The sequence below is a fragment of the Pyricularia oryzae genome, chromosome 3 (assembly GCF_000002495.2).
Source record: "Pyricularia oryzae 70-15 chromosome 3, whole genome shotgun sequence".
Lineage (NCBI taxonomy): Eukaryota > Fungi > Ascomycota > Sordariomycetes > Magnaporthales > Pyriculariaceae > Pyricularia > Pyricularia oryzae.
This window is the reverse complement of record NC_017849.1, coordinates 4537544-4558503: the sequence shown is the minus strand read 5'-3', so window position 1 is coordinate 4558503 and position 20960 is coordinate 4537544. Positions and strand designations below refer to the sequence as shown.

Below are 20960 nucleotides of genomic sequence, written 5' to 3'. Positions count from 1 at the left end.
ACGGTGGGGGTTGTGATGGTAGTCGGAGCTTCTGGTTACTGTCATTAGTGAACGCGTTGTCCTGGGATACACAGAGGCGCCAATGACAAAGAGAATTAAGGATAGGTAACAAATAAAATATTACAAATAGAGCATTAATATACCCCAACCAAACCTTTGTTATAGACAAGAAGTGAAACAAACAGAACAGAAGTGATTTTTGTCCCTATTATATCCTCCCTTTACGCAATCGTTTTAAATCCGGTTGGACGAAGCTCGACCTTCATCTTGTCAACCACAAACCACCCTTCACGCCTCCATACCCTGTGAGGTGTCATGGACAGAGCTCATTCGATGCCGGCCAGGGAATTTACCTGAGTCCACATGCTGCCAGAATATCGTGGCGGTAGTAGTAGCTGCGAACCCGCTTGCCATAAATGTCTGGCCACAGAGAAAAAAAAAGATGGTCAGCCAAAGGCCTGTCTTTTGCATTGATAATGATTTGGAAACCCGGAATGGAGGACTTACACATGGGAATACTCGTTAGGCAAATTACCAGCTGGACAGTGCCGATAATGTTGAAGAGTGGTGTCGATACCGTCTTCAGCTCCAACCACCAGTCGTAGGCCTGTCGCCTGGGAGTTAGTATATCGTTTATCCTGACAGGTGAGCCCCACGGGGAGGGGAGAGTCCATACCTTGTATGTCAGAGCATAACTGAAAAAGTTCTTGAAGATAATCATGCACGTGAAACCCTCAATGGACAGGTCCCGATATGCGTCTACGATATATAGCGAGCTTGCCACGGCACCAATGACCATTCTGACCGGTTTGCAAAGTTAGCATCAAGGACTGGGGGAGATAATATATGCAAAAAAGCTGTGCTGAACACTTACGCCGCAACCTCTAGTCCAAAGCAAAGCAGCAAAGCGGGGGCGTCGGCCTTGTTCTGGTATATGGCATCGGCAGTCGCACCAAACCCGTACAGGGAAGCGCACCCAAGAACGAGCTGCGGAATCGTAAGCAAGATGCGGAACTCTGGCTCATAGACGCCATTGTTCCACTTTGTGAGCTTCCGGGCGGACCAGTCTGACAGACCACCGGAGATGGCGAAGCCGACGAGCGCGCCGAGAAAAGGGCCGGTGTAAGCATATCCCGTGTCGACCTCGTTCCACCACTTGGGCGGGCCGAGGAAGACGTTACCCAAAATGACGCCGATAAACACAGTCCAGCCGATCATGGTGCCTGAGTTGATTTGTCAGCGAGCCATCCACATAAAGCTAGAGCCTTGAAGCCTCGACACTTACCCTGAATTAAACTCGCCCAGAGGAATGCCGGTTGAGCAACGAGAAGAACAAACGGTCTAAACAAAAGTTTCCAAAACGACTCGTCCGTCTTGCGACCGTCAAACAGGGCCAACGACTCCGTGAAGGTCTTCTGCTTCGGGATCTCCGCGGCTGCGCCATTTTGTCCCTGCTGTGTGCTGCGACCCACCAGCTTCTCCTCATCAGCTGTGCTCTGACCCTGAGCTGGGGGGCTGTCGGAGCCCTCGGAGAATGTGCGCAGCTGATGGCCTGTTTGGAAATCCACTCCCATATCTGTGTTGAGAGACTGATCACGCTTGTAAGCCGTCTCGGGGCAGAAGAAGACTACCAGGGGCAGGCAGGCTGCGCACAAGATTGCAACGATGTAGAACGTCCACCACTGTCAGGCAGTCAGTATACGGCCTTACATGATTGCTTGCGAGGTTGTTAAAGCGGTTCCAGTTTACATACCCACATGATCGAGTGTGTAATCACACCTGGTCACGCCCTTGGGGGTTAGCATATCCAATACAATAAGCCCCACCAACTTCAAGAGCTCCGAAAAAGCACCCCCCAAAACTCACCAACCAGAATAGGCGTAAAGAAGGCGCCACCAAACACGGCCAAGTTCGTAAAAGCCATCCTCTTGCCGCGCTGGTGCACAAAGTACAGGTCGCCCACGGCGGCGTTGACGAGGGCCTCGTAGGGCGCGGCGCCGACGCCCTGTATGATGCGGGCGCCCACCATGCTGTCGTAGTTCTTGTACACGGCGCCGCCCCAGGCCGAGCTGCCGATGAGGATGAGGAGGCCGACGACAAATGCATGGCGCTTGCCCCAGATGCGGCTGGAGGGGACGAAAAAGGTGCCCGCGGCGCCGACGCCGAGGAGGAAGTAGCCGGTCAGGATCGCTATCTTGGTCAGGTTCTGGCCGAACCACAGCGACAGCGTGATTGTGTTGGCTGCCAGGATGGGGCCGAGGGATGTTGCGAAGCTGGTTGCGCCAAAACGGAGTGGGTCGGTGATTAGAATAGGTCCCCGGAAGTTGACTGGAGCAGGCGAAAGGGAGGGAGGGGTTAGATTCTCACATGGCAGTCATGGACAAGATGGCGGTGATCAGATCGCGCTTCCATAATGGCCAGTTGAGAGGGTCGTTGGGGTCGTCGGATGGCTGCGGCACCAGTATAATGCCATCTTCTGTGGTCTTGAGGGTTGTGGCGCCCTCCCCAACACGCGTCGGTCGGTTGGGATCGTCATAGTGCCTCGTCGTCCCTGAGAGTACCAAAGAACCATGGCGTGGGTCAGCAAGTCGAGCACACATGAGAGTGCAAATGCTGCTTATGTGTATTGTGACCGTCGCGTAGACAAAATCAAATACTCGTTCTCAAAGGTCGCTTTGCTTACCCGGCACATGGTCCATATGACGATCTTCCAAGATTCCCAAACCCATCTTTGCTTGCAATGCTTGATCGCGAAAGGCCAAGAATTGCTTTGCTTTTGGATTGAGTAGTCGCAAGCACAGAAACAGGCGACTTGTTGGGAGTCGTTGTGGCCGACACGCAACCTGGAAATGCCCAAATCTGTAAGAAACCCAGAGGCAATTAATCAATATACTTTTTTTTTTGTTTTTGTAGCAGTAGGTTGTTTACAACCAATGCATTTCGTAATCGGACCTCAATTAGCCTTGATTCTTCCGTTCCTTCGCCGTGCCTTGCATAAAAAAAAAACAACGCCCGGCTCCGATCTGGCGTCTGCGGGCTACGCGGTAGAAAAGATCAGAAGGATGAACCCGCCGGAAGAAAAATACCACGTTGGAAAAAAAAACCCACTTCCCGATGGAACTTACCACAGCCCCGGAGCTCTCCTTTGAATGGGCGCGACAAAAAAGCTAAATTGAATGCCCGCCCGCCCTGCTGCCACTGTCGCTGTGTCGCGAGGCTTGGGGCCGCTGCATGCATTGCACCCTTGGCGTGGAGGCCGCTACTGTGCGGCAGCAAAAGCTTGCTAGGTACGCCCTTGTAGCGCCCTTGGAGCACAAGACCCTCTCCCCCTCTCCTTGCTGCAAGCCGGGATTAACCGACTTGTGGAGGCGTATTTGTTTTATCTATCTGTCCCATTTTGCCAATATTTGGCATGGACCTCACGAACCGTAATCTCGGTCGTGCAACTCTAAACCAGGAAAATATATTAATTAAAATTCATTCTCTCCCGAGTCAACAACCCGCTACGTGTCTACAGTACGAAGCACAAAGGCATCACAAGCCGTCCAGTGTTTAAAAAAAGAAAGAAAGAAAAAAAACTTGACAACAATCTGATATTCGGCAGGACACAAAAGATCAGACCATCCAGCCCGAGTACGCGAGTATAGTACGGCGAAAGTGGGACGACGTTTGAATGGTACAGATGGATGTGCACAATTGAGTGGTGCGGTTTTTCTCTTCCTGCACTGCCGGACTTGGTCAAAGCCGTGCACGCGGGGAACCCTGTTCCCTGCGACCGCCCATGTGCTGAGCAAGGGAGGGGTTTTGAGAGCACCGACCAGAATCTCGTCCAATTCCATGGCTTTCTAAATGGAATGATCGCAATCCTCTGTACTTTTCCAATGGGACTTTTCTCTACCGTGTTCCATCCAAGCCATCTGCAAAAGCTACGAAAGAGATGGATCAGTGCGCATGTGCTATACGTGGTCTGTTTTATGCGCCAGGATTGCCATCTTCCGTTGCATGAATCCATAGGGCTTGATCCCAGGAAGCCTCGAGGCCTGCAAATAGAAACTACACGCGACCTTGATCGTCGTACGATTCGGGCTAGGCCCGTGGCTTGGTATTACAAGGAGCACAAAGTCTACCCAGATGAGATACTTGCTCCTTGGCATGGCATATTCATGATCTCCCGGGCTGAGCTCCTGTGCATTGATTTTCTGGCTATGGCCTGTGAACTTTCGAGATGATGATCACATCCATCTTTCTCTTGATTAGTACAGGTGTTGCAACAAGGCCCTAATCATCACAACACCAATTAACAAGTTGAACGTGATTTTTCTTTTCTGGCAGATGGCTCTGGTCAAAGGCCGAAATAAGACATCTATAGCCTTGACATTTGGTTGAACACATCAGCGATTGCCATTGATAGACTGTGCGTTAACAAGCACTACAATCGCACAAGAAGCCGATCAAGCATAGTATGCAGGTACGTAACACCCACCATAGATTAGTAATATCCTGATACTTGCATAGTAAACTCTAAAACTCTATAACAGTGTCGGTACAGTAGATGAGAGAGGCATTATTGTCGGCCACCAAACAGGCTTATTCGCACAGTACCGCGCAGGGCTCATGGAGTTTTTACCATGGCTACGTTATCCCATTGTCCCAAAACGGCTTGCCGCGCGCATTCCTTAAGCGGAAACTGTTTGAATATACCATGGCGCGCGCTTCATTCGAACCTTCCCGTACGTATATTGCGGGCAGTTTGTGGATTTCAAAGCGGATCACATCGCCATTGTCGCGTCCGCGATGCCCGTAACGTTGTAGACAGGTTCTTTTGTATATTTCTAAGCAAAGAACAAGTAGATGTCTAGGTATATAAATACGAGTGAGGATATTCCAACAAAGTCACAATTGGCCTGAGATGCATCAACAGAGGCATCAACAGAGGCATCAGCAACAAAGTCTGCCCACACTTTTCGCGATACCCGGAATCATAGCCCAGCATATTACTCACTCCACTTGAAATGTCCGCCAAGAAGAGCATCGCCGTGATCGCCATGAGCGTGCGCCGCCCGCGCGTCGGTCTGCACGTGGCGACCAACGTGCACGCCGTGGTGTCCAAGGCCGCAGGCGACGAGTTCGCCGTCAAGCTGGTGGACCTGGCCGAGTTCAAGCTGCCCGTCTACGACGAGGAGCTCACCCCGGCCATGGTCACGGACCCACAGGCGCAGTACCAGCACGAGCACACCAAGCGCTGGTCAGCCGAGATAGCCTCTCACGACGCCTATGTACTTGTGCTGCCAGAGTACAACTATAGCATATCGGGCGGCGCCAAGAATGCTATCGACTATCTATACAACGAGTAGGCTTTTTTTTTCTTTTTTTTTTGTTATAATCCCATTTCTCGTAGGCATGATAAAAAAAGAAAAGAGTCAGCTGACTTTTGTGCCAACTTGTCAACCCCCGTTCAGATGGATCGGGAAGCCGATAGTCGCCGTCACCTACGGCATCTTTGGTGGTCAGCACGTATCAGCCGCGGCCAAACAGATCCTGGAAGGCATGAAGCTACGTCTGGCCCCCACACGGCCTGCCCTGGGCTTTGTTGGCAACGTTGCCGGCAAGGATTTCATGCTCGCTGCGGATGGCCAGCTCGGCGAGGAGACCAAGAACTTTATTTTGGAGGGAGATGGGTCTAAGGAAATATCCAAAAGCTTCGACGAACTCAAGGCTCTGCTGGCGACTCCAGTGGAAGCCAAGTAAGTCATGGAATTCGTTAGTATACCATCATGCGTATCTGGAAGCATCCTATGTTCTGCATGTAGACAGTGTCTTGAGCGTTAGACTTGCACCACGTTTTTTTTTTCTACGGAAGTTTCCGCACAAGGATCATAGCCTTTGCACACTTCGATAGGAATTCTCATGTTACAACGCAAAACATAATCGTTACCTTATCTTTAGTACACAGTAAATGGCAGTAGCCAGCAGATTAAATATGGGAATTGCTGTTCCTATCAGAGTTGTCCCTGTTGGGGCCCGGAAACTCTCGTCCGGTTCCTCGATATATAAGACAAGCTAGCCAGTTACATAATCGCTTAACAAGCAACCTGCATTTAGCTGAGCATGTGGCAAGGGTGAGGTTGCCAAGTGCTTGCTGTAAACAGAACGGCATATTCAGATAACGAACTTGTGCGCCCGAGTCCGGCCGATCCTGATTAAGGATCGAAAACATTGCGTTCGAAACATACCTAGTCGATCGTTTGTTCCCTGGTCTTATTTTGTCACCTGAACAAAATCGAAACATTCGGTTGCTTCCCCACGAACTATTTCACTAATCTGAATTGTACCCACGTATTCGCACCTTGAAGGCAATAGTCGACTCTGAAAATGAACAGGAAGGACCCGCCCTTGATTTCTTGAGCAATTGGTGCCTTGCAACACTGTGGTTCTTGAAATCGACATCATTACGATGATGGTAACGAATACCAGTTAATCAACGGTCGCAATATGGGTATCGTGACATAAAAGCTTCTCACAACCAAAGGCGCCCGGTTATGGATTCCTGTAGCTGAGGAAGCGGGACCACTTCCACTAAGCCGCACCAAAACCACAGCTCTTTGGACAGCCTTCATGTTCCTGCCTGAACTCTGCGCGACTTGATCCTTGCGCAGCTATCACCGCAGTAGCTTGCCAGCAGAGTATCATCGATGACTAGTCATGCCGAAAAGTGGTCTGAACCATGGCGCCGGTATTTCCGCAAGACGGCCAGAAGATGAGGACCTAGACGTCCGTACGGCCAAGACATAAGTACCTCGTAGTAGTATTGGCCGCTGGCCAGTTGGTCAACAGCATACCGTGCGAGCTCGTCCTATCGCAACCGGGGAATTCGGGACGTCAAAGACGCGCAGCACGAGGTGATTAAGACCGTCTCATCGCTTGGTCTCAAAAACTTGAGTCGTGCTAGCTGGGACGAGTTGATGGAACAACGGATGCTTGGCTTGATCCATTGCACAGCCGTAGCAATTGGGCGGGAGAAGTATCGAGAATGTCCTGCGCGATTGGTCCTAGGATGTGAGAGTAGTATAAAGTACTCCGTAGCTCACAAGCTCGGAAGGATGACCACAAATGAACAAAAAGTGTGAATAGGAATTGTTTCAATCCGCCGACCCGGCGCGACACGTGGTAGCATCTCATGTTGGAAAGCACCGTCCTGATGCCGTCCCTTTTCGACGCATGTATAAATAGAGATGTCGTGCCACGAGCCCTAGATAAACCATGTAAAGCGATGCGCGCAACGCCAGAGAATTCTAATTAACCAGGGCGCTAAAGAAGGGGCTTAGAACTTACGAAGGTTGAAGGGGTAAGCTCCAACACCCTGGCACAGTATAAACACCATGCAATTGCCCTAGCGCCATATGAATTTTGGGCTAAAAGGAGAGTTTAGAAACTGTGCCACGCTCACGGAACTTACCCATCTAACCTTCGTACGTGGTAGAAATAGACAGCTAAGGTGACAAGTGGCGGCTCCCGGTACTTGAGACCAGACGGTGGACTGTGCGATTGTGCATGAAGGTTGCAACGGCTGTCACCCATTCACATACGCCGTACATGGGTGACATCCTATCGATGTTCAAAAAAGAGATAATGTCAGTGCAGAAAACAACAGTTGGCCACTGTGGGTGGAATGAACGTCCATTGACCGACTACTTCGTACGTGGTACAGCGGTATTCGACTGCAGCGGCGTTCGTCGGATAGAATGGCGAACAGTATGCGCTGGAAGTCAATTTGTTTTGGCATATCTCAGATGGGCGTCGACAGCATAGCATATGTTTATCTATGTGTTCAGTGCTTTCCCTCCGGCGCGAATCGGCCCGGAGGGGAAAAATCCATTGTTCATCCAGTCAGAGGAAAGCGTTAGCTGATGACGGCGAAATAGGTACGTCGTAGTCTCGTGCAACATTCGTTGAACCGCGATGATGAACTCCCATATAAGTCGTAGTAGTTGAAAGGATACGCACGCTCCGCCATGTCAAGGTACTGTTGACAGTCCATGTCCATGCCAATGACCAATCTCAATAGCGAATACGGCCGAGGAGATGAGGCCATCCCTACCCACAAGTCTCGGTGGAAACGGGGATGCCAATTTGATTGGGAGGAAGTTTGAAAGGTGAATTCAAATCCATAAGTATTTTTCTCTCTCTTTCTTCTCAAGCCCGCGGGATGCATGTTTGTTTGAAGTTGAAACCATCCTTCCTCCCTTTTTTTGTGGTGTTTGGCCAACCATATAGTACAGTACATTGCATACTGGTAGTGGGCAATTGCGACCCTGGAACCCCGCAACCCCGAAGTCTCCGCCTTTGGTATGCAGAGCGGATCAGGCCAGCTACAATAGCACCAAGGAAGCTTATGCCAGGGGTAAACGTTGGGCACAAATGAAGATTGGATATTTTGCAGGGGGTTTGCACCTTGAATTGCCAGCCAATCCGCGCCTTGTATAGTCGACATTGTCCCATATCCAGCTCACAGACCCCGGTAAACCTGCCCATCTTGCCATTTACATATAGTACCTAGATTGGTGCGTACAACGTATGTAACCAGGAGTACTTTGAAATTGGTCTCTGCCCATATTCTACCGGTAGACCTCGGTCCTTTGCAGCAAGCACGGGATTCAGCTGCATGAAGTGGAGAACAGATCCCAATCGAACGCAACGGCGTCGGGACCTCTAGAGCATCCCGACTCTGGGCAGGGCCAGGGTTGCCCTGGCTCGTGGTTAAATAGATTGATTGGGGGGGTATATTTTACTTTTTTTTAGTTGTCGGGAGTTCCACTCGCAATTACATTTCTTCCACTCATAGCTACCATCCTCCCGAGTTTAACTACCTGAAGACAACCTAGCCCCTACTGCTTTACGTGCTTTGCAGCACATCTTCGCGTCCAGATCCTCACGCTTGCTAGCTCTAGAACTAGTATCGCATTCTTCAGTGGTGTGTATACCTATACCACTACCCACCCCTTTTTCCTAGTCTCACCCTCGCGTATCCCCCACACAACTAACCAGTCCCTGCAGGCACTACCACACAGCAGAGCGCAAAAGAAATCCGCATCAGCGTCGCTTGCTTTGAGAGAACAAACAACCGCACAACAACACGGAAACATGAAGTCATTCGTGCTCGTCGCAGCCCTCAGTGGCCTCGCCGTGGCCCAATTTGGTGGTCTGCCTACCTGCGCTGTACGTCCTCACTTGTTTGATTTGATTTCGATTTTGATTTGCGATCCTCACTGTCCCTGGCGACCGAAGAAAACACAACCGCACCTCGTGATACACTGCAAATCACAACATGATGCCCCAACTAACACACACCCCCCTCTCTGTAGACAACCTGCGCGACAAAACTCCTAGGCGCCACCGGCTGCAACAACGACGCCAAGTGCATCTGCTCGAGCGGCACCTTCATCCAGGACGTGTCGTGCTGCATCGGCGCTCCGGACGGCTGCGGCCCCGATGACCAAAAGAAGGCCATCGACTTTGCCGGCCAGCTCTGCGCCGCCAACGGCGTCACTGTGCCCAACGTCGTTTCGTGCCCTTCCCTGGGCATAGGCCCCAGCAACACCACTGCTCCCCCAGCCGCCACCAGCTCCCCCGCCGCCAACCCCGGCGCCGCAAAGGGAGCCGCCTCCGTGCACGCTGCTGCCCCAGTCGGCCTGCTCGGGAGCTTGGTTGCTGCCGTTGTCTTGCTGTAGAAAACAAAAATCATCTTCACTTCTTTTCTGGGGCCTCGAAAATGTAGGGTTTTCGGCCGGAGGTTTGTTGGAATGTATTTAAGCATTACAAAGGGTGGTCGGGATAATTGATATTTAATCTCTTGAATGAACGGGTGGGACCTCGGCGAGAAACCTGTCCCTGCTGCTTCCTTAACCTTAATAATATGGTGCCGGTCAGCTGGTCCCTGAAATTCGAAGAAAACATCTTGCGGATTGTGTAAATTAAACTGCTTAAAGCTTGCGACCGAAGGCTAATCAGTACCGTTCCAATTACTGTTGTATTGCTGCAGCCAAGGGCAGGATTACTCCAAGTGAACCTGCTGCTAGAACTAGTTCTATCTAGTAAATTCCAGTTTTCCCGTCCATTTCGGGGCTGCCCATACAATCTCCTGAAGGCTGAGAAGGCTGGCATTCCAGCATATATAATGAAACAGAATACTAGCTGGGAAGAGTCTAGCTGTTGCGTTTCTCAAACCATGGCTTTAGACTCCAGAAGAACTTACACCACAACAAGGCCAAGTCGATCTTGATAAAGCCTTTTTCTCGACATGACGTGATCGAGCCTTGCCAGCTTGATGATGAAATCAATGATACAACCAAGGGAATCGAGTCACCAAACAAATTTAACGACTTATTACCAAAAGATGGCCAACCGCTTTTTTTTCTAAAAAAAAGTTTGGCTAGATTCAAAGACGCCCCGGTTATGCGAGCATTACAAATGTGATATGCAATGAGCCCAGCAGAGCAGACAAAGGTGATCGAACAAGACCCAAATCGTAAAAGTTCCGGTACAAATCGTTTTCGCATGTGAACATGACAACAATGTCCAAAGGGTTGAAAAAGAGAGACAAGAAGGGTAGTTTTAGCCAAGTAAATGGAGCCAGATTTGTCCTTGGCTTTCTATTAAAAGGAGAATAACCGCCGATGATAGCCCCGCCCAGCCGTTTATAATTTCAGTTTTAAGAATGAGTTGCATTTTTGTTAAAAGCCAAAACCTAGGTAGTTTCAAGGGAAAACATAAACACATCTCAGCGACGTCTAGTGCTGTTCGCACCTCTAAAGTAGTCATAACTCATAGGATCCTGAACTTCATCCTGAGGAAGGTTCCCGTATCCGTACGGTCCGCCTCCCAACATTCCGGGCGCCGCCGACCCCTGCATGTCGGGCGAGGCGGCACGCGCAGCGGGTGGCCTCGACTTTGGCATCCCCGCCGCATTGCCCACGAGGTTGGAACCGCTCTCGTTCGCAGTTATGCCCATCCCGTAGAGGGGCGACCTCGTGCGGTTCATGTCGAAGCTCGCTGATGGCGGGCCGTATGGGGTCGGAGCCATGCCATAGGGCGAGGGCTGCTGGCTTGGATAGCTGGGTCCAGGGGAGGATGGGGAGTAGGCCGAGTACCCAACTGGTCCGGGTGACCCGGAGCGGGCGAACGGGTCGGCGGGCGGCCGCATACCTTGCGCCGCAGAGAACTGACGACGGCCAGTCATTCCACCCACTGGCGTACCTGGTCTGGAGTCCGGACCGCCTGCGAGACTTGGGGTTCCAGGTCTAGTGTTGAATATGTCCCCGCCACCATGCTCCTGCGAGAACTCATCGCGGTTCTTGTAGTATTCGAAATCTAGCTTGGACTCAGGCACCACCTCAAACCCAGGCATTTTCGAAGCTGATTTGCCGGGCTTGCCAGCATGCATCGGCCCAAGGTTGAAAGTGTCAGAGTATCCGGAAGTGGACATGGTATCACCGGTACCAGCCTCCCTTCCATCCGAGAGACGGCCCTGGTACACCGAAGCGAGGATGTTTTGCGCCTTGGCGTGAACCATAGGAGTGATGAGAGGCTTGTACAACGCTGGGTGGCCAAAGCGAGCCGCCAGACGATCGTTGCGGTGGGATTCCTTGCCAACGGGCATGCCAGCCTCGGGATCGCCGCCTGTGACGGCCTTAGTTGAGTAATATTTGATCTTTGTGTCAAAGACCTTGCTGCAGTAGATCTTGAATATGATCATGATGAATGGAAGCGGCGCCACAGCATAGGCCTGGGTTTTCGGGGTACCGGCTTCGATTTGTCCCTCTCCGCGGACCCAGACGGTGAGGAAGACGACCAGCTGGCCCAGAATGGTCGCGAAGACGAGACGGTTGAACAACACACGCCAGACCATACCACCCGACTCGGTCTTGGTGACAAATACGTACAGCAAGAGGTACTTCTTCAGTGCCACATCGATAATAAAGTACAGAGCAGCTGCCGGGAGAACCAACGGCTGAATAACTGCGTACGCGAGTGCAATGGTGGCATAGTAGAGAAAGTAGTTGTAGTAGCTCGCGTAGTCGATGGGAGGCGGTGCTGTAAGCTCAATCATCTCGCGAGGGGTCGGGCTAGAGAACTTGCGCCTGAAGAAGCTGTAAATCAAGGGCCAAAGCTGGGCAAGATCGATGGCAGCACCCAATTGCCTCTGAAGGAGCCACGTCACCCAGAAGGGAGAAATGTTGCAAAGCGAAATCAGAAGGGCGTGTCCTAATTTTTGTTTGAGGATAGCTTGGCCGGCATCAGTTCCCTTGTTGACCTGCTGGACCAAGCTGGAGGTAAAGGTAAACAAGGAGCTGAAAAGGGAGAAGATGATCAGGTTGTTGAAAACGAAGAAGGAGTAGAGCTTCGCCACGACGTGTCGCTCTCTTCCAGATTTTGTCTGATCACCAGCCCGCATCATCAGACGACGGAAGATGATGGGCAGAACGAGATAGATAAGAGAGGTAAGGGCTGGGTTGAGAATACCCTGGACCAAAGACCAAAAGGTCCTATTATTAGCCAGACTGTCACCGAAAGCCTTCCAGAGACGGCCCAGGTTACTCAAGTTGACGAGGAACATTGCAATTCCGGCGTTCGGGGCAATCCAGAGGAATGTGAGGACCGCAATCCAGAATGTCACGATAAATCGCTTGCGCGACCTGGTCGAACTGTTCAGAGGCATATTGTCCCAGATGATATCATTCGGCCGAGGGGCCAGTGTGATGATGGCACCACCCAGCGGCTTCTTCTTGGTTGCGGCGTAAGCAATCGCATGGGCTTCGCTGATATCAGAGTAGGAAGCAAAACCGTATCCCATCGTGTTTCTCTTGTCGACGCTAAGACGGACCTCCTTGATCTCAACCTCAAGATCCTTGATCCGCTGCGTCAGATAGTCGATGGCATCGAGCTTTTGTCCCTTCGGGTAAGTGCCATATGACCGGTCCTTTTTCGAGGGGTTACACACTGGTCGACTCGGAGGAAGATTCATGGGGTCCTTGAGGTATTTTGCAAGAACCTCTTCCAGCTTTCGCACAGTCTTTTCGTGCTCCTTGATAAGCTCGGGTAGAATCTTGACATTTCGAGCGATGGCAGTCCTGGAGAAGGAGGAATTGGGTGCGATTCCGTCGATGATCCTGGCAATGCCCTCGTCATTGGCCATGCCTTTCGGAATATCGTACATCTGGTCAAAAGATAAGCATTTGATATCGTCCTGGAATGTTGAGTCCGGGGAAACCTACCATCAATGTCCGCGAGTGCAAGCTGTTCTGGTACTCTTCGCTCTGGAAGTACTCCTGGCGCATGTGCAGAACCTTCCTATAGTTCCACCACAAGAAACCGCAGACGGTAAAAGTCGAGAAGTAAGAGACACATACGGTGACCCAATGAATTTCTCCAAACACGTTACGCGGGGTGATCTTCATCAGCCAGTCGACATCTGGGTTGTCCCTATCGCCACTCTGGCTGTTGTTGGTGGGGAGAACCACGGCACATGTGACGACGGCGAGGACAAAGAACATGTTTCGACACATCCTGAGGAACCGTAAGAATAGTGCCGCGTCCATGCCCACCAGGCGAATCAACTCCTTCTCGTCGGTGGTCCATAGGGGCACAATCCAGGCAAAGATACCCTTGCCCAGCGGAGGGGGCGCCCTTGATTCGTCGGCATGCTTCAACTTGGGTGCGTAGACGACGGTGTTGTACGGGCGGATGAAGGAGAATAGCAGAGCGATACCTGCACAGACGGCAACGGAGAAGGCAAGCGATGACCATACTGATCGTACTTGCAGCTGTTTCGGGTTTACGAGTGGTTAGTAAACAGGTGCCAGTCTCGTTCGTACACGCGCATTCGAACGGGTCCTCACAATATTGTTAAAAGGGTCTTGCAGAAGCTCCAGCAGCTGGGTGGCTGGGTCGGTGTCCCTAAACAGCAGCGCCATCGCCCTTCTTTCTATGTACTCCATGCCGTCGACTTTGAGCCCACGAAGGGCAGCTGTGAGAGGCGAAACCAGGCGGTAGTACAGGTTGCCCTGGGTCAAGGCTACAGTGGGAAGCCGAGGCCAATCAATCGTGAATTGGGATCTGATGTGAGAGCTTTATCCGAAGTTTAAAGCTTCCCGGATTCTTCAAATGAACCAGTGTTGACCTGTGCCGTTCTACTACGAATATCGGACTGTCGTTGCCGGCTTCTGTTGTACCAAGAAGGCGGTTGTTGTGCCGTCGTCGTCGCGAGGTTCGATTGACTTTTAGTGTATCGTAGGAGACCGGATGTGGCGAATCCGGAGCTCGGTTACTGTTTTCGTAAAAAAAAGTCGCAAAAGCAAAAGAAACAGCTAATGATCCGCAGGCCGGTAACGAGAGAAGAGCTTCTAGGACAGAAACGAATGGAAGTTGAACAAGGACCCCGAAAACCCAACAAAGAAACGAGTGAATAAGGCCTGTAGGTACAGAGTCCTGGTCTAGTCTAGAAGGAAAAGACCTTTTGTTCCAAAAATGGTGGTCAGTTGTTCAAAGCGGACATGTTATTGGCAGGGATTGGGGGTGAAGCCCGATAAGGGGGGAAGATCTTTATCCGAAAGCGCATACCTGGATCTATCTACCTATGCCAATGGGCCTAGGCACGGGCGGGCGTGGACTGAATTTACGGTAAACGCGATTGTCAGTAACGGGTATTCTTTGGATTACTACGCCACCACGTATTGTGGGATGCAAGTAAAAAAAAAAAAAAAAAAGAGAGAGAGAAACTGTAAACCCAAGAACTCCTCCGGGGGATTATTCAGGACTTTGCCTTTGGCTTCCTTTCTTCTGCGTCCTTTGCACAAAACAAGACAAGCAAGACAAGGCACCCTAAGCAAGACATCAAACGTGACAAATTGATCCCTATGGGGTGGCTTTTCAGTTTTCAGATTTTGCTCGGTAGTACCGCCACAAAAAGCAACTCCGGGAAGGGCGGGCGAAAAAGGGGCGATGGATTTTTTTCTCTCGCGGGCCCCAGAGTGGAGAACCGACAGAGCATCCAGTGGGGTACGTGCAGTGCCATGACGCAGGCAAGTACAGGCAATAACACTGCGAGATGTTTGTCGTGTGCTTTGCCCGTGGGTACTTTCCTAGAGTACCTAAAACAGAGGGAACGCGCGGGTGCATTCCATTGGGCGGCGGGTTATCCTTGCGGCTGTGCAGCTGATCGCTTGTCCCATCGCGCGGCCTCCTACTATGTAAGTCCCCGTCGTCGGGTGGGCTTTTTTTGATGGTTCCATTCCCACTTGGCAGTCCCAGCTTTGTTCTGGAGAACGGTCCTATTGAATTCGAGCCCAGCTATTTTTATCGCCTTCACCAAGGCCGCCGAAACGGATTAGGAAAATTCCGGGGCATCGCAATACGAGTTTTCTAGTCAGGATTGCTGTTTGTTGTGTGCCGCCCTGCAGTTTGTACAGTTGGCATGCCCGCATTTTGCAAGCTTCTAACCCAATTGTTCGATTCATAGGTAGTTCCATTCCTGGGCCAAGGCTTGCTGCTAAGCGAGGCAAGAACTGACTTTTTGTCCCATCCGCCCATGTTCTATCCATTCAAGCAATCGTAAAGACCTTGGATGCAATGTTTGTGCCTTGCAGACGGCACCTAATAATGACATGAATTAAGGGACCCATTCCAGGGTACTGGAAATCACGAAACACTGGCAGCAACGGAACCCCGTTTGTCATTTACCAGGTTAATGCCTATCAGCTTTGACTTGCCATTGTGGCAGACGGTTGGCTGCTGTTGTACCAGGTATGCATATCCCATGAACGGCAGGCAGCCCAAGTCAAGTCAACGAACAGCTGATAAGGATGCCATCTGATGATTTTAATGCAGACGTGCGCACACCTCCTACTAGGCACGTATACAAAGGAAGTGCCCGCCTGGACACTACCACCATTGGTTCCGGTCTAGTTTTAGCTCCAGCAGGTGATTGTTGGGTTCATCTTTTTTTTTTTTTTTTTTTTTTTCAAGCGTGATCCTCGCAGGAAGGGAAGAGAAAAAAAAAAAAGGCATGCGCAAAGAATTTTGGCGCGTTGTCGGACCGCAAACATCCAAGCTTCTTTTCGTTCTGTCCAAAGCGGCCGTTTTACAAGCCACCAATGAATGACTAGACAGAATGCCGGGCCATGGCTTGAGCGATGGGAGAGGGTTCGGTTGCGTCAATGTTATGATCCCACCTGATTGCGTGGCAAAACAACGAAACTGTTGCTTTTGATCCTTGTGCTTTGTTACTCTAGCTTACGCATGGCAAGACACCTTACCTTACCCTGTCCGTACTACTGTCCGTCATGCCTTAGGTGCATGGTGTGCTGAGTCGCAAACACCGAAGCGTCCCAGCTCGGCACACCGTCTGCCGTATTTTGGAATGTTCGCTTTGTTTGCTTAAATACCATAGGTAAGTACGAAGTAGGAACTTCGGTACCGCCCGGCCCAGGCCGCGCCAGTACGAACCGTACCAGTAAGGCTGTGCCATTGCTTACGGGGCGCTGATCGGGGATCTGCAGCTTTTTTTTGAAAAGGGACCTTCCGGTCGGCGATCATTGCAGTATGAACAAGAAGGTAGTTGTGATGATGGGTTGCACCAATACCAAGGGTCACAGACTTTTATATCCGCGACTAGGTCTAGCAAAAACACTAGAGGCTTGCTTCGCGAAACCATTTGCTCGCAAGATTTCTACCCATGCAAGGTGGCTTGAACGATTGGCACGCTTAATAAATTTTCAACGGCTACTTTCCGTTGCGTCGGGCTTGAGGATGCGCTAACAACTCGATTTCTTAAAAGTTGGACACGCCTCGCGTGTATTTCTTTATATACATGTGCCAACTTTGAGAATTAGAAGTAAGCTAATCAACAGAGCAACAACAACAAGCTCATTGGAGCCATAAGCGTTGCGAACCGAGCAAGTCAGACATGCACGCGCCCTCAGATCGGGGCATCCGATCGGAGAGGAAACAAAATTATTGCCTTGGAAATAACCGCCCTTTTTTTCTGGTAACCTGCCGAAACGAGAAAAAAAAACATCGAAAATTAAGGAAAGACAAACCCTTTGAATTAGGGATGACCACGGGATAACCTAGGAAGCCAAGTATATATCCGCCGAATAAGACTGATGGATGGCAATCATCGCTTCATACTGCGATATCATGAACACGCGCGCAAAAACCCCAGAAAGCAGCAGTGATAAATGAAGTTTCGACTTTATGCCTGAAACGCTCACAAAGGCCCCTGGCTTCTCGTTTTACGTTCGGTCCTTCCCACAGGCGCCGCTGGTTTCTTCTCACGTTTCGACTTGCCTCGCTTGACGCCGTTAGTACCATTTTCCGGCTCGGCCTTCTCAACGTTATCGTCTGTCTTCATCTTCTTTGCAAGTGGCTCAACTGCCTTTTTGACTGCATCTTTGACTTTTGTGACAGGCCCATCAGAATTTTCTTTAGCCGCTGGCTCCTCAGCCGATCGCTTGTCGCCGACTTTGGCATCGTCATTCTTGGTCTCAAGCGCCTCAGCAGTGGCAGAGCCGTTAGTTGCCGCCTTGGCTGGTTCTGGGGCGGATGAAGGCGCGGTTACAGGAGCCGGAACCGGGAGCTGTGCCGGTGCTGCCGGAACCGCTGAGGCAACGGCCGATGCGATACCAACCGTGGGCTTCGAGGCACTATCGGCCGTTACAGCCGGCGTCTGTTTTGCTCCTTCTTCGGTTACAGCGGGTTTGATTGGTTCCTTTGGCGCATCTGTTGTCTCTGACTTGGCCTTGTCTTCTATGTCGGCCACAGGAGCTGGAGTTGTGGATGTTGCCGCGGCTGCGCCATTATCCTTGGTGGTTGCACTGCTATCATCGCCACCGCCCGTCGCGGAGTCCGTGGTAGGATCGACAGGTGGCTTATCGGAAGCGCCAGGTTCGGTAATAGATGTGGTAGCTAAGTTCGCAAGAAGAGCCGTGTTAGTATTTTTCTCGACCAGTCTGCATTGGAAGCTTGTGTTGGGAGCTCCGAGCCGCGCCCCAGGATAACACGGGGATAGTTGGCGTCATAAAATGCCCTGAGCGCATGACCCCAACGTCCGTCCACATTTCTATCATATCACGAAAAAGAAAAGCGCCGCATGAGATTTGTGATAGGCATTGCGCCTGTCCTAATTGATGGGCAATTGATGCGCGATCGACCTGAGCTGGAGGAGCTTACCGGGAGGAGCTTCACTGGCCATGGTGACGTAATCTACCGGATGGAGTAGCGCGGTAATAACTGTTCGGTAAAGCTGTGTGGATAGAACTGCGTTCTGCGCCCCGAGATTTAAACGTGAAATGAGGCAAAACACTGTTGAAAGACTTGCCTAATGGTCGATGAAAGAAAACAGCTTTGAAACGGTTCGTGAAAGGCTATTCAAGGAACAGAGCGGAGGTCTCGACCTCGATACAACGGAGGTTGGAAGGAACAATGTTGATGCTACTTCCGACATGCACGTCGCACACATAGAAACGGCGCGCCAATCAGCAACAGAAACAGTAGGTCTAGCCTCACGTCCCCGCCCACCATGACGAGCATGTACAAAGCCGGCGGGTCGGTTAAGAAGTTACTACAGGATGGATGGCATCGAGTAAGAGCCGTTGGAATGACCAACCACATCCCCAGTCAGATTCGATCGAGTCCTCCACCGAGCGGACCTGAGTTCAGACCGTACGTGGTATTCAGCACTTTACATAGTATCAGGCGGCTTGACGGCGGGGTCTCTCACTGCCGTGACGACGAGTACCGACAGTAACCCAACACAGTCGGTACTCATCAATTACTAGAGATAGTCAGTCAGTCTTCTCTCATACATGGAATAAGTTGGCATTTACTTTGAGAAGCAAAAATTTATAACAAGCCATTCCTACCGGTTTATGATCGCAGAAGAGTCGAAGAAACCAGGACAAAACGGGATGGCGGGCAAGTTCGAAAGGCAGACTTGAGAAGTGCAGAACCCCGCTTTTTTCAACTATCCAACCCTGACAGGCTTCCCTGCTCATGGGTGCTCCGCTCCGCAAGGTCCGGTCGCCAGATCTGCTCTCTGGGGAATGATTGCGTGCATTCGTCAATTGCGGGGAACACGCCTATCCCTCCAGGTGGTCTTGTTTTCGACCTACCCTGCACCGCTTCAGCTCAAAAAGGTCTCATCCCAAAGATTACTTGCTGCAACTTTCTCAAGCCGATTGGCCATGCTCGCTATCTCCTGCATGTCACAGCTATTCACGTAGAACTAGAACAACCTAGTGGCTCTTAGCTTCAAACTCAATTCCTAAAGCACGTGTTTAAGTAATTGGGCAATTGGGTCACTCCAGATCCTGTTTATTTGAAGATTGCCCATGTGTCAATGTGGAATATCATACTTGCTCTGGTGATATCATGTCCGGCTTATCTGCACATGAATTAAGTACTCATTGCGCATTCGGAACCAAGCTTACAGTCCATACAAGGTGAAATTGATTTCTGATTGTTTATACATGAAGGTAGTAATATGACGTCGAGAGCTCCCCGGCTTGAGACATTTGCATGCAAATCTCTACGATTCTCCGGGAACTCCATTGCTGCAAAGGGCACACACAACTTACACTTGGTACCACGTCACATTGAAGACAGGAGTTTGGCGCTACCAGAGTTAAAGCAGCTATTATATTGATATTTGGTTTTACTGAAGATGTTATCAGGTATGCTAACAGTGAACTAAACTGGCAAATTGCTTCAAGCAGTACCAAGCATAAAGATCGGCATCTCAGTCCCAGAAATCAACATGCCGGTATGGAGTAGCTGGTTGCTTGTGGTGGTCATCTGAACGAGGCCCAAGTAATATTCAAGCATGCGAAGATAGGGATGCGCTACTCACGTCCTGGCGCATATACCCCGCGCCCAGTACTGTACAAATAAATGTTGATCACAGCTGGAGACAAAACGGCAAGGCGGGAGGAAGGACACTGAAGAATTTTTGAACGTGTAATTACTACTTAGCCAGGCAAGCCAGTCAAGGCAGTCAAATGTACCAACAGTTTGAAAGCCAACAAGTGGTCACGAGGACATATTTCCATCTCAACAGTCCCTCGCCAGGTAGTTTTCGCAGGTATTTTTCTTCTTCATTTTCTCAATCTGGCGCGGCGATCGATGCTGTAGGCGCTTTAGGCGCTCTCAGCCATTAATAAACCAGTGGAGGTCGGTGAAAATTAAAATAAAACTAAAAGGCTTGTAACGGGAGCGTAGCTGCTTAGATATGGTCAAGACTGCCTAGAGTTTGCAAAAGCTGCGAAGACATGGTTCATTGCCGGCGTCTAGACCCCACCTTGGCTTTTGTGAAAAAAAAAGTCTTGTTTCCACAAGGTTCTCTTTGTCGCCTCTTTGGAGGCGTCTGCGTGGGGTGAGCGCCTCTTGGCTCTTGGCAGTGTGGAACTAAAAGCTGCTGAGTTTTACATATGCAAAGATATGGTACGATTAAAGATAGAAGTGATGACGACGGACGCGAGGAGGGTTGCATGTAGCCGAGGGGGTGCATACTGTAATTAGCAATCCATCTTTTTCAGGCTTTATGAAAGTCTGACGTGCTGATACATGAGGATGAATTTTCAGATGAGGAACAAAACATGGACAGGCGAAGGGTTTCTTTGTGGGCTCAAATAATCATCGGAACAATCTGCTGAATATTACTCCGTGCGAACTTGGCCTAATTAGATGACATATTCTGGGCCACTGGAGAAACATTCTCGCATACCAAAAACAGTGCCAAGTGTGCATCGGAGGCACTGGGGTTGCTTCTTTGTGTGACGCACTGTCCAACCGGAGCGTTAGGCCTGCCGTAAATTGACATCTACCGTGCGGTCTCCGGAGGTTTCTGCCGCCGAGTATCGACTTGGTGTCGGGCCCAACGCTATCTAATTTTTTTTGCGATATATCGT

General features: G+C 50.6%; 8 protein-coding genes across 8 annotated transcripts; 4 read left to right on the top strand and 4 right to left on the bottom strand.

Annotated features, from left to right (window-relative positions):
- Window positions 1-33: 33 nt before the first annotated feature.
- Window positions 34-3236, bottom strand: MGG_05085 (uncharacterized protein). The gene is made up of 10 exons (XM_003712558.1): window positions 3126-3236; window positions 2684-3037; window positions 2368-2551; window positions 1867-2273; window positions 1754-1779; window positions 1286-1682; window positions 875-1223; window positions 677-800; window positions 508-607; window positions 34-420 (listed from the first exon to the last, which is right to left on the bottom strand). The coding sequence occupies exons 2-10, from the start codon at window positions 2727-2729 to the stop codon at window positions 350-352; spliced, it is 1704 nt and encodes a 567-aa protein (XP_003712606.1). The 5' UTR covers window positions 2730-3037; window positions 3126-3236; the 3' UTR covers window positions 34-349.
- Window positions 3237-4155: 919 nt separating this feature from the next.
- MGG_05084 (uncharacterized protein) lies at window positions 4156-5842 on the top strand. The gene is made up of 3 exons (XM_003712557.1): window positions 4156-4468; window positions 4539-5350; window positions 5460-5842. Exons 2-3 carry the CDS (start codon window positions 5013-5015, stop codon window positions 5746-5748), a joined length of 627 nt encoding a protein of 208 aa, XP_003712605.1. The 5' UTR covers window positions 4156-4468; window positions 4539-5012; the 3' UTR covers window positions 5749-5842.
- Window positions 5843-7292: 1450 nt separating this feature from the next.
- On the bottom strand, window positions 7293-7646 carry MGG_16864 (uncharacterized protein; the record flags this gene model as incomplete). Its single annotated transcript, XM_003712556.1, has 2 exons — window positions 7457-7646; window positions 7293-7320 (listed from the first exon to the last, which is right to left on the bottom strand). Exons 1-2 carry the CDS (start codon window positions 7576-7578, stop codon window positions 7293-7295), a joined length of 150 nt encoding a protein of 49 aa, XP_003712604.1. The 5' UTR covers window positions 7579-7646.
- A 914-nt stretch (window positions 7647-8560) lies between these two features.
- MGG_05083 (uncharacterized protein) lies at window positions 8561-10049 on the top strand. Its single transcript, XM_003712555.1, has 3 exons — window positions 8561-8971; window positions 9055-9216; window positions 9363-10049. The coding sequence occupies exons 2-3, from the start codon at window positions 9142-9144 to the stop codon at window positions 9726-9728; spliced, it is 441 nt and encodes a 146-aa protein (XP_003712603.1). The 5' UTR covers window positions 8561-8971; window positions 9055-9141; the 3' UTR covers window positions 9729-10049.
- On the bottom strand, window positions 9885-14901 carry MGG_05082 (uncharacterized protein). The gene is made up of 3 exons (XM_003712554.1): window positions 13896-14901; window positions 13272-13820; window positions 9885-13213 (listed from the first exon to the last, which is right to left on the bottom strand). The coding sequence occupies exons 1-3, from the start codon at window positions 13992-13994 to the stop codon at window positions 10778-10780; spliced, it is 3084 nt and encodes a 1027-aa protein (XP_003712602.1). The 5' UTR covers window positions 13995-14901; the 3' UTR covers window positions 9885-10777.
- Window positions 14524-16539, top strand: MGG_05081 (uncharacterized protein; the record flags this gene model as incomplete). Its single annotated transcript, XM_003712553.1, has 7 exons — window positions 14524-14742; window positions 14937-15054; window positions 15211-15245; window positions 15670-15722; window positions 15776-15798; window positions 15883-15975; window positions 16445-16539. 7 exons carry the CDS (start codon window positions 14524-14526, stop codon window positions 16537-16539), a joined length of 636 nt encoding a protein of 211 aa, XP_003712601.1.
- Window positions 16540-16755: 216 nt separating this feature from the next.
- Window positions 16756-18456, bottom strand: MGG_05080 (uncharacterized protein). Its single transcript, XM_003712552.1, has 2 exons — window positions 18226-18456; window positions 16756-17961 (listed from the first exon to the last, which is right to left on the bottom strand). The coding sequence occupies exons 1-2, from the start codon at window positions 18245-18247 to the stop codon at window positions 17264-17266; spliced, it is 720 nt and encodes a 239-aa protein (XP_003712600.1). The 5' UTR covers window positions 18248-18456; the 3' UTR covers window positions 16756-17263.
- A 65-nt stretch (window positions 18457-18521) lies between these two features.
- On the top strand, window positions 18522-19319 carry MGG_16863 (uncharacterized protein). Its single transcript, XM_003712551.1, has 2 exons — window positions 18522-18717; window positions 19036-19319. Exons 1-2 carry the CDS (start codon window positions 18575-18577, stop codon window positions 19301-19303), a joined length of 411 nt encoding a protein of 136 aa, XP_003712599.1. The 5' UTR covers window positions 18522-18574; the 3' UTR covers window positions 19304-19319.
- The last annotated feature ends 1641 nt before the right edge of the window (window positions 19320-20960 follow it).

What these genes read in the sequence shown, in the direction of transcription:
- MGG_05083 (XM_003712555.1), top strand. Translation starts at nt 9,142, where the DNA reads ATGAAGTCATTCGTGCTCGTCGCAGCCCTCAGTGGCCTCGCCGTGGCC. An exon ending in GTGGTCTGCCTACCTGCGCT is followed by an intron (nt 9,217 to 9,362) that starts GTACGTCCTCAC and finishes CCCTCTCTGTAG; the next exon opens with ACAACCTGCGCGACAAAACT.
- MGG_16863 (XM_003712551.1), top strand. Translation starts at nt 18,575, where the DNA reads ATGACGAGCATGTACAAAGCCGGCGGGTCGGTTAAGAAGTTACTACAG. An exon ending in AGCGGACCTGAGTTCAGACC is followed by an intron (nt 18,718 to 19,035) that starts GTACGTGGTATT and finishes CAACCCTGACAG; the next exon opens with GCTTCCCTGCTCATGGGTGC.
- MGG_05084 (XM_003712557.1), top strand. Translation starts at nt 5,013, where the DNA reads ATGTCCGCCAAGAAGAGCATCGCCGTGATCGCCATGAGCGTGCGCCGC. An exon ending in ATCGACTATCTATACAACGA is followed by an intron (nt 5,351 to 5,459) that starts GTAGGCTTTTTT and finishes ACCCCCGTTCAG; the next exon opens with ATGGATCGGGAAGCCGATAG.
- MGG_05080 (XM_003712552.1), bottom strand. Translation starts at nt 18,247, where the DNA reads ATGGCCAGTGAAGCTCCTCCCG. An exon ending in GGCCAGTGAAGCTCCTCCCG is followed by an intron (nt 17,962 to 18,225) that starts GTAAGCTCCTCC and finishes TTGCGAACTTAG; the next exon opens with CTACCACATCTATTACCGAA.
- MGG_05082 (XM_003712554.1), bottom strand. Translation starts at nt 13,994, where the DNA reads ATGGAGTACATAGAAAGAAGGGCGATGGCGCTGCTGTTTAGGGACACC. An exon ending in AAGACCCTTTTAACAATATT is followed by an intron (nt 13,821 to 13,895) that starts GTGAGGACCCGT and finishes AACCCGAAACAG; the next exon opens with CTGCAAGTACGATCAGTATG. An exon ending in TGCACTCGCGGACATTGATG is followed by an intron (nt 13,214 to 13,271) that starts GTAGGTTTCCCC and finishes TCTTTTGACCAG; the next exon opens with ATGTACGATATTCCGAAAGG.
- MGG_05085 (XM_003712558.1), bottom strand. Translation starts at nt 2,729, where the DNA reads ATGGGTTTGGGAATCTTGGAAGATCGTCATATGGACCATGTGCCGG. An exon ending in CTTTACGCCTATTCTGGTTG is followed by an intron (nt 1,780 to 1,866) that starts GTGAGTTTTGGG and finishes GGGCGTGACCAG; the next exon opens with GTGTGATTACACACTCGATC. An exon ending in TTTGGACTAGAGGTTGCGGC is followed by an intron (nt 801 to 874) that starts GTAAGTGTTCAG and finishes CAAACCGGTCAG; the next exon opens with AATGGTCATTGGTGCCGTGG.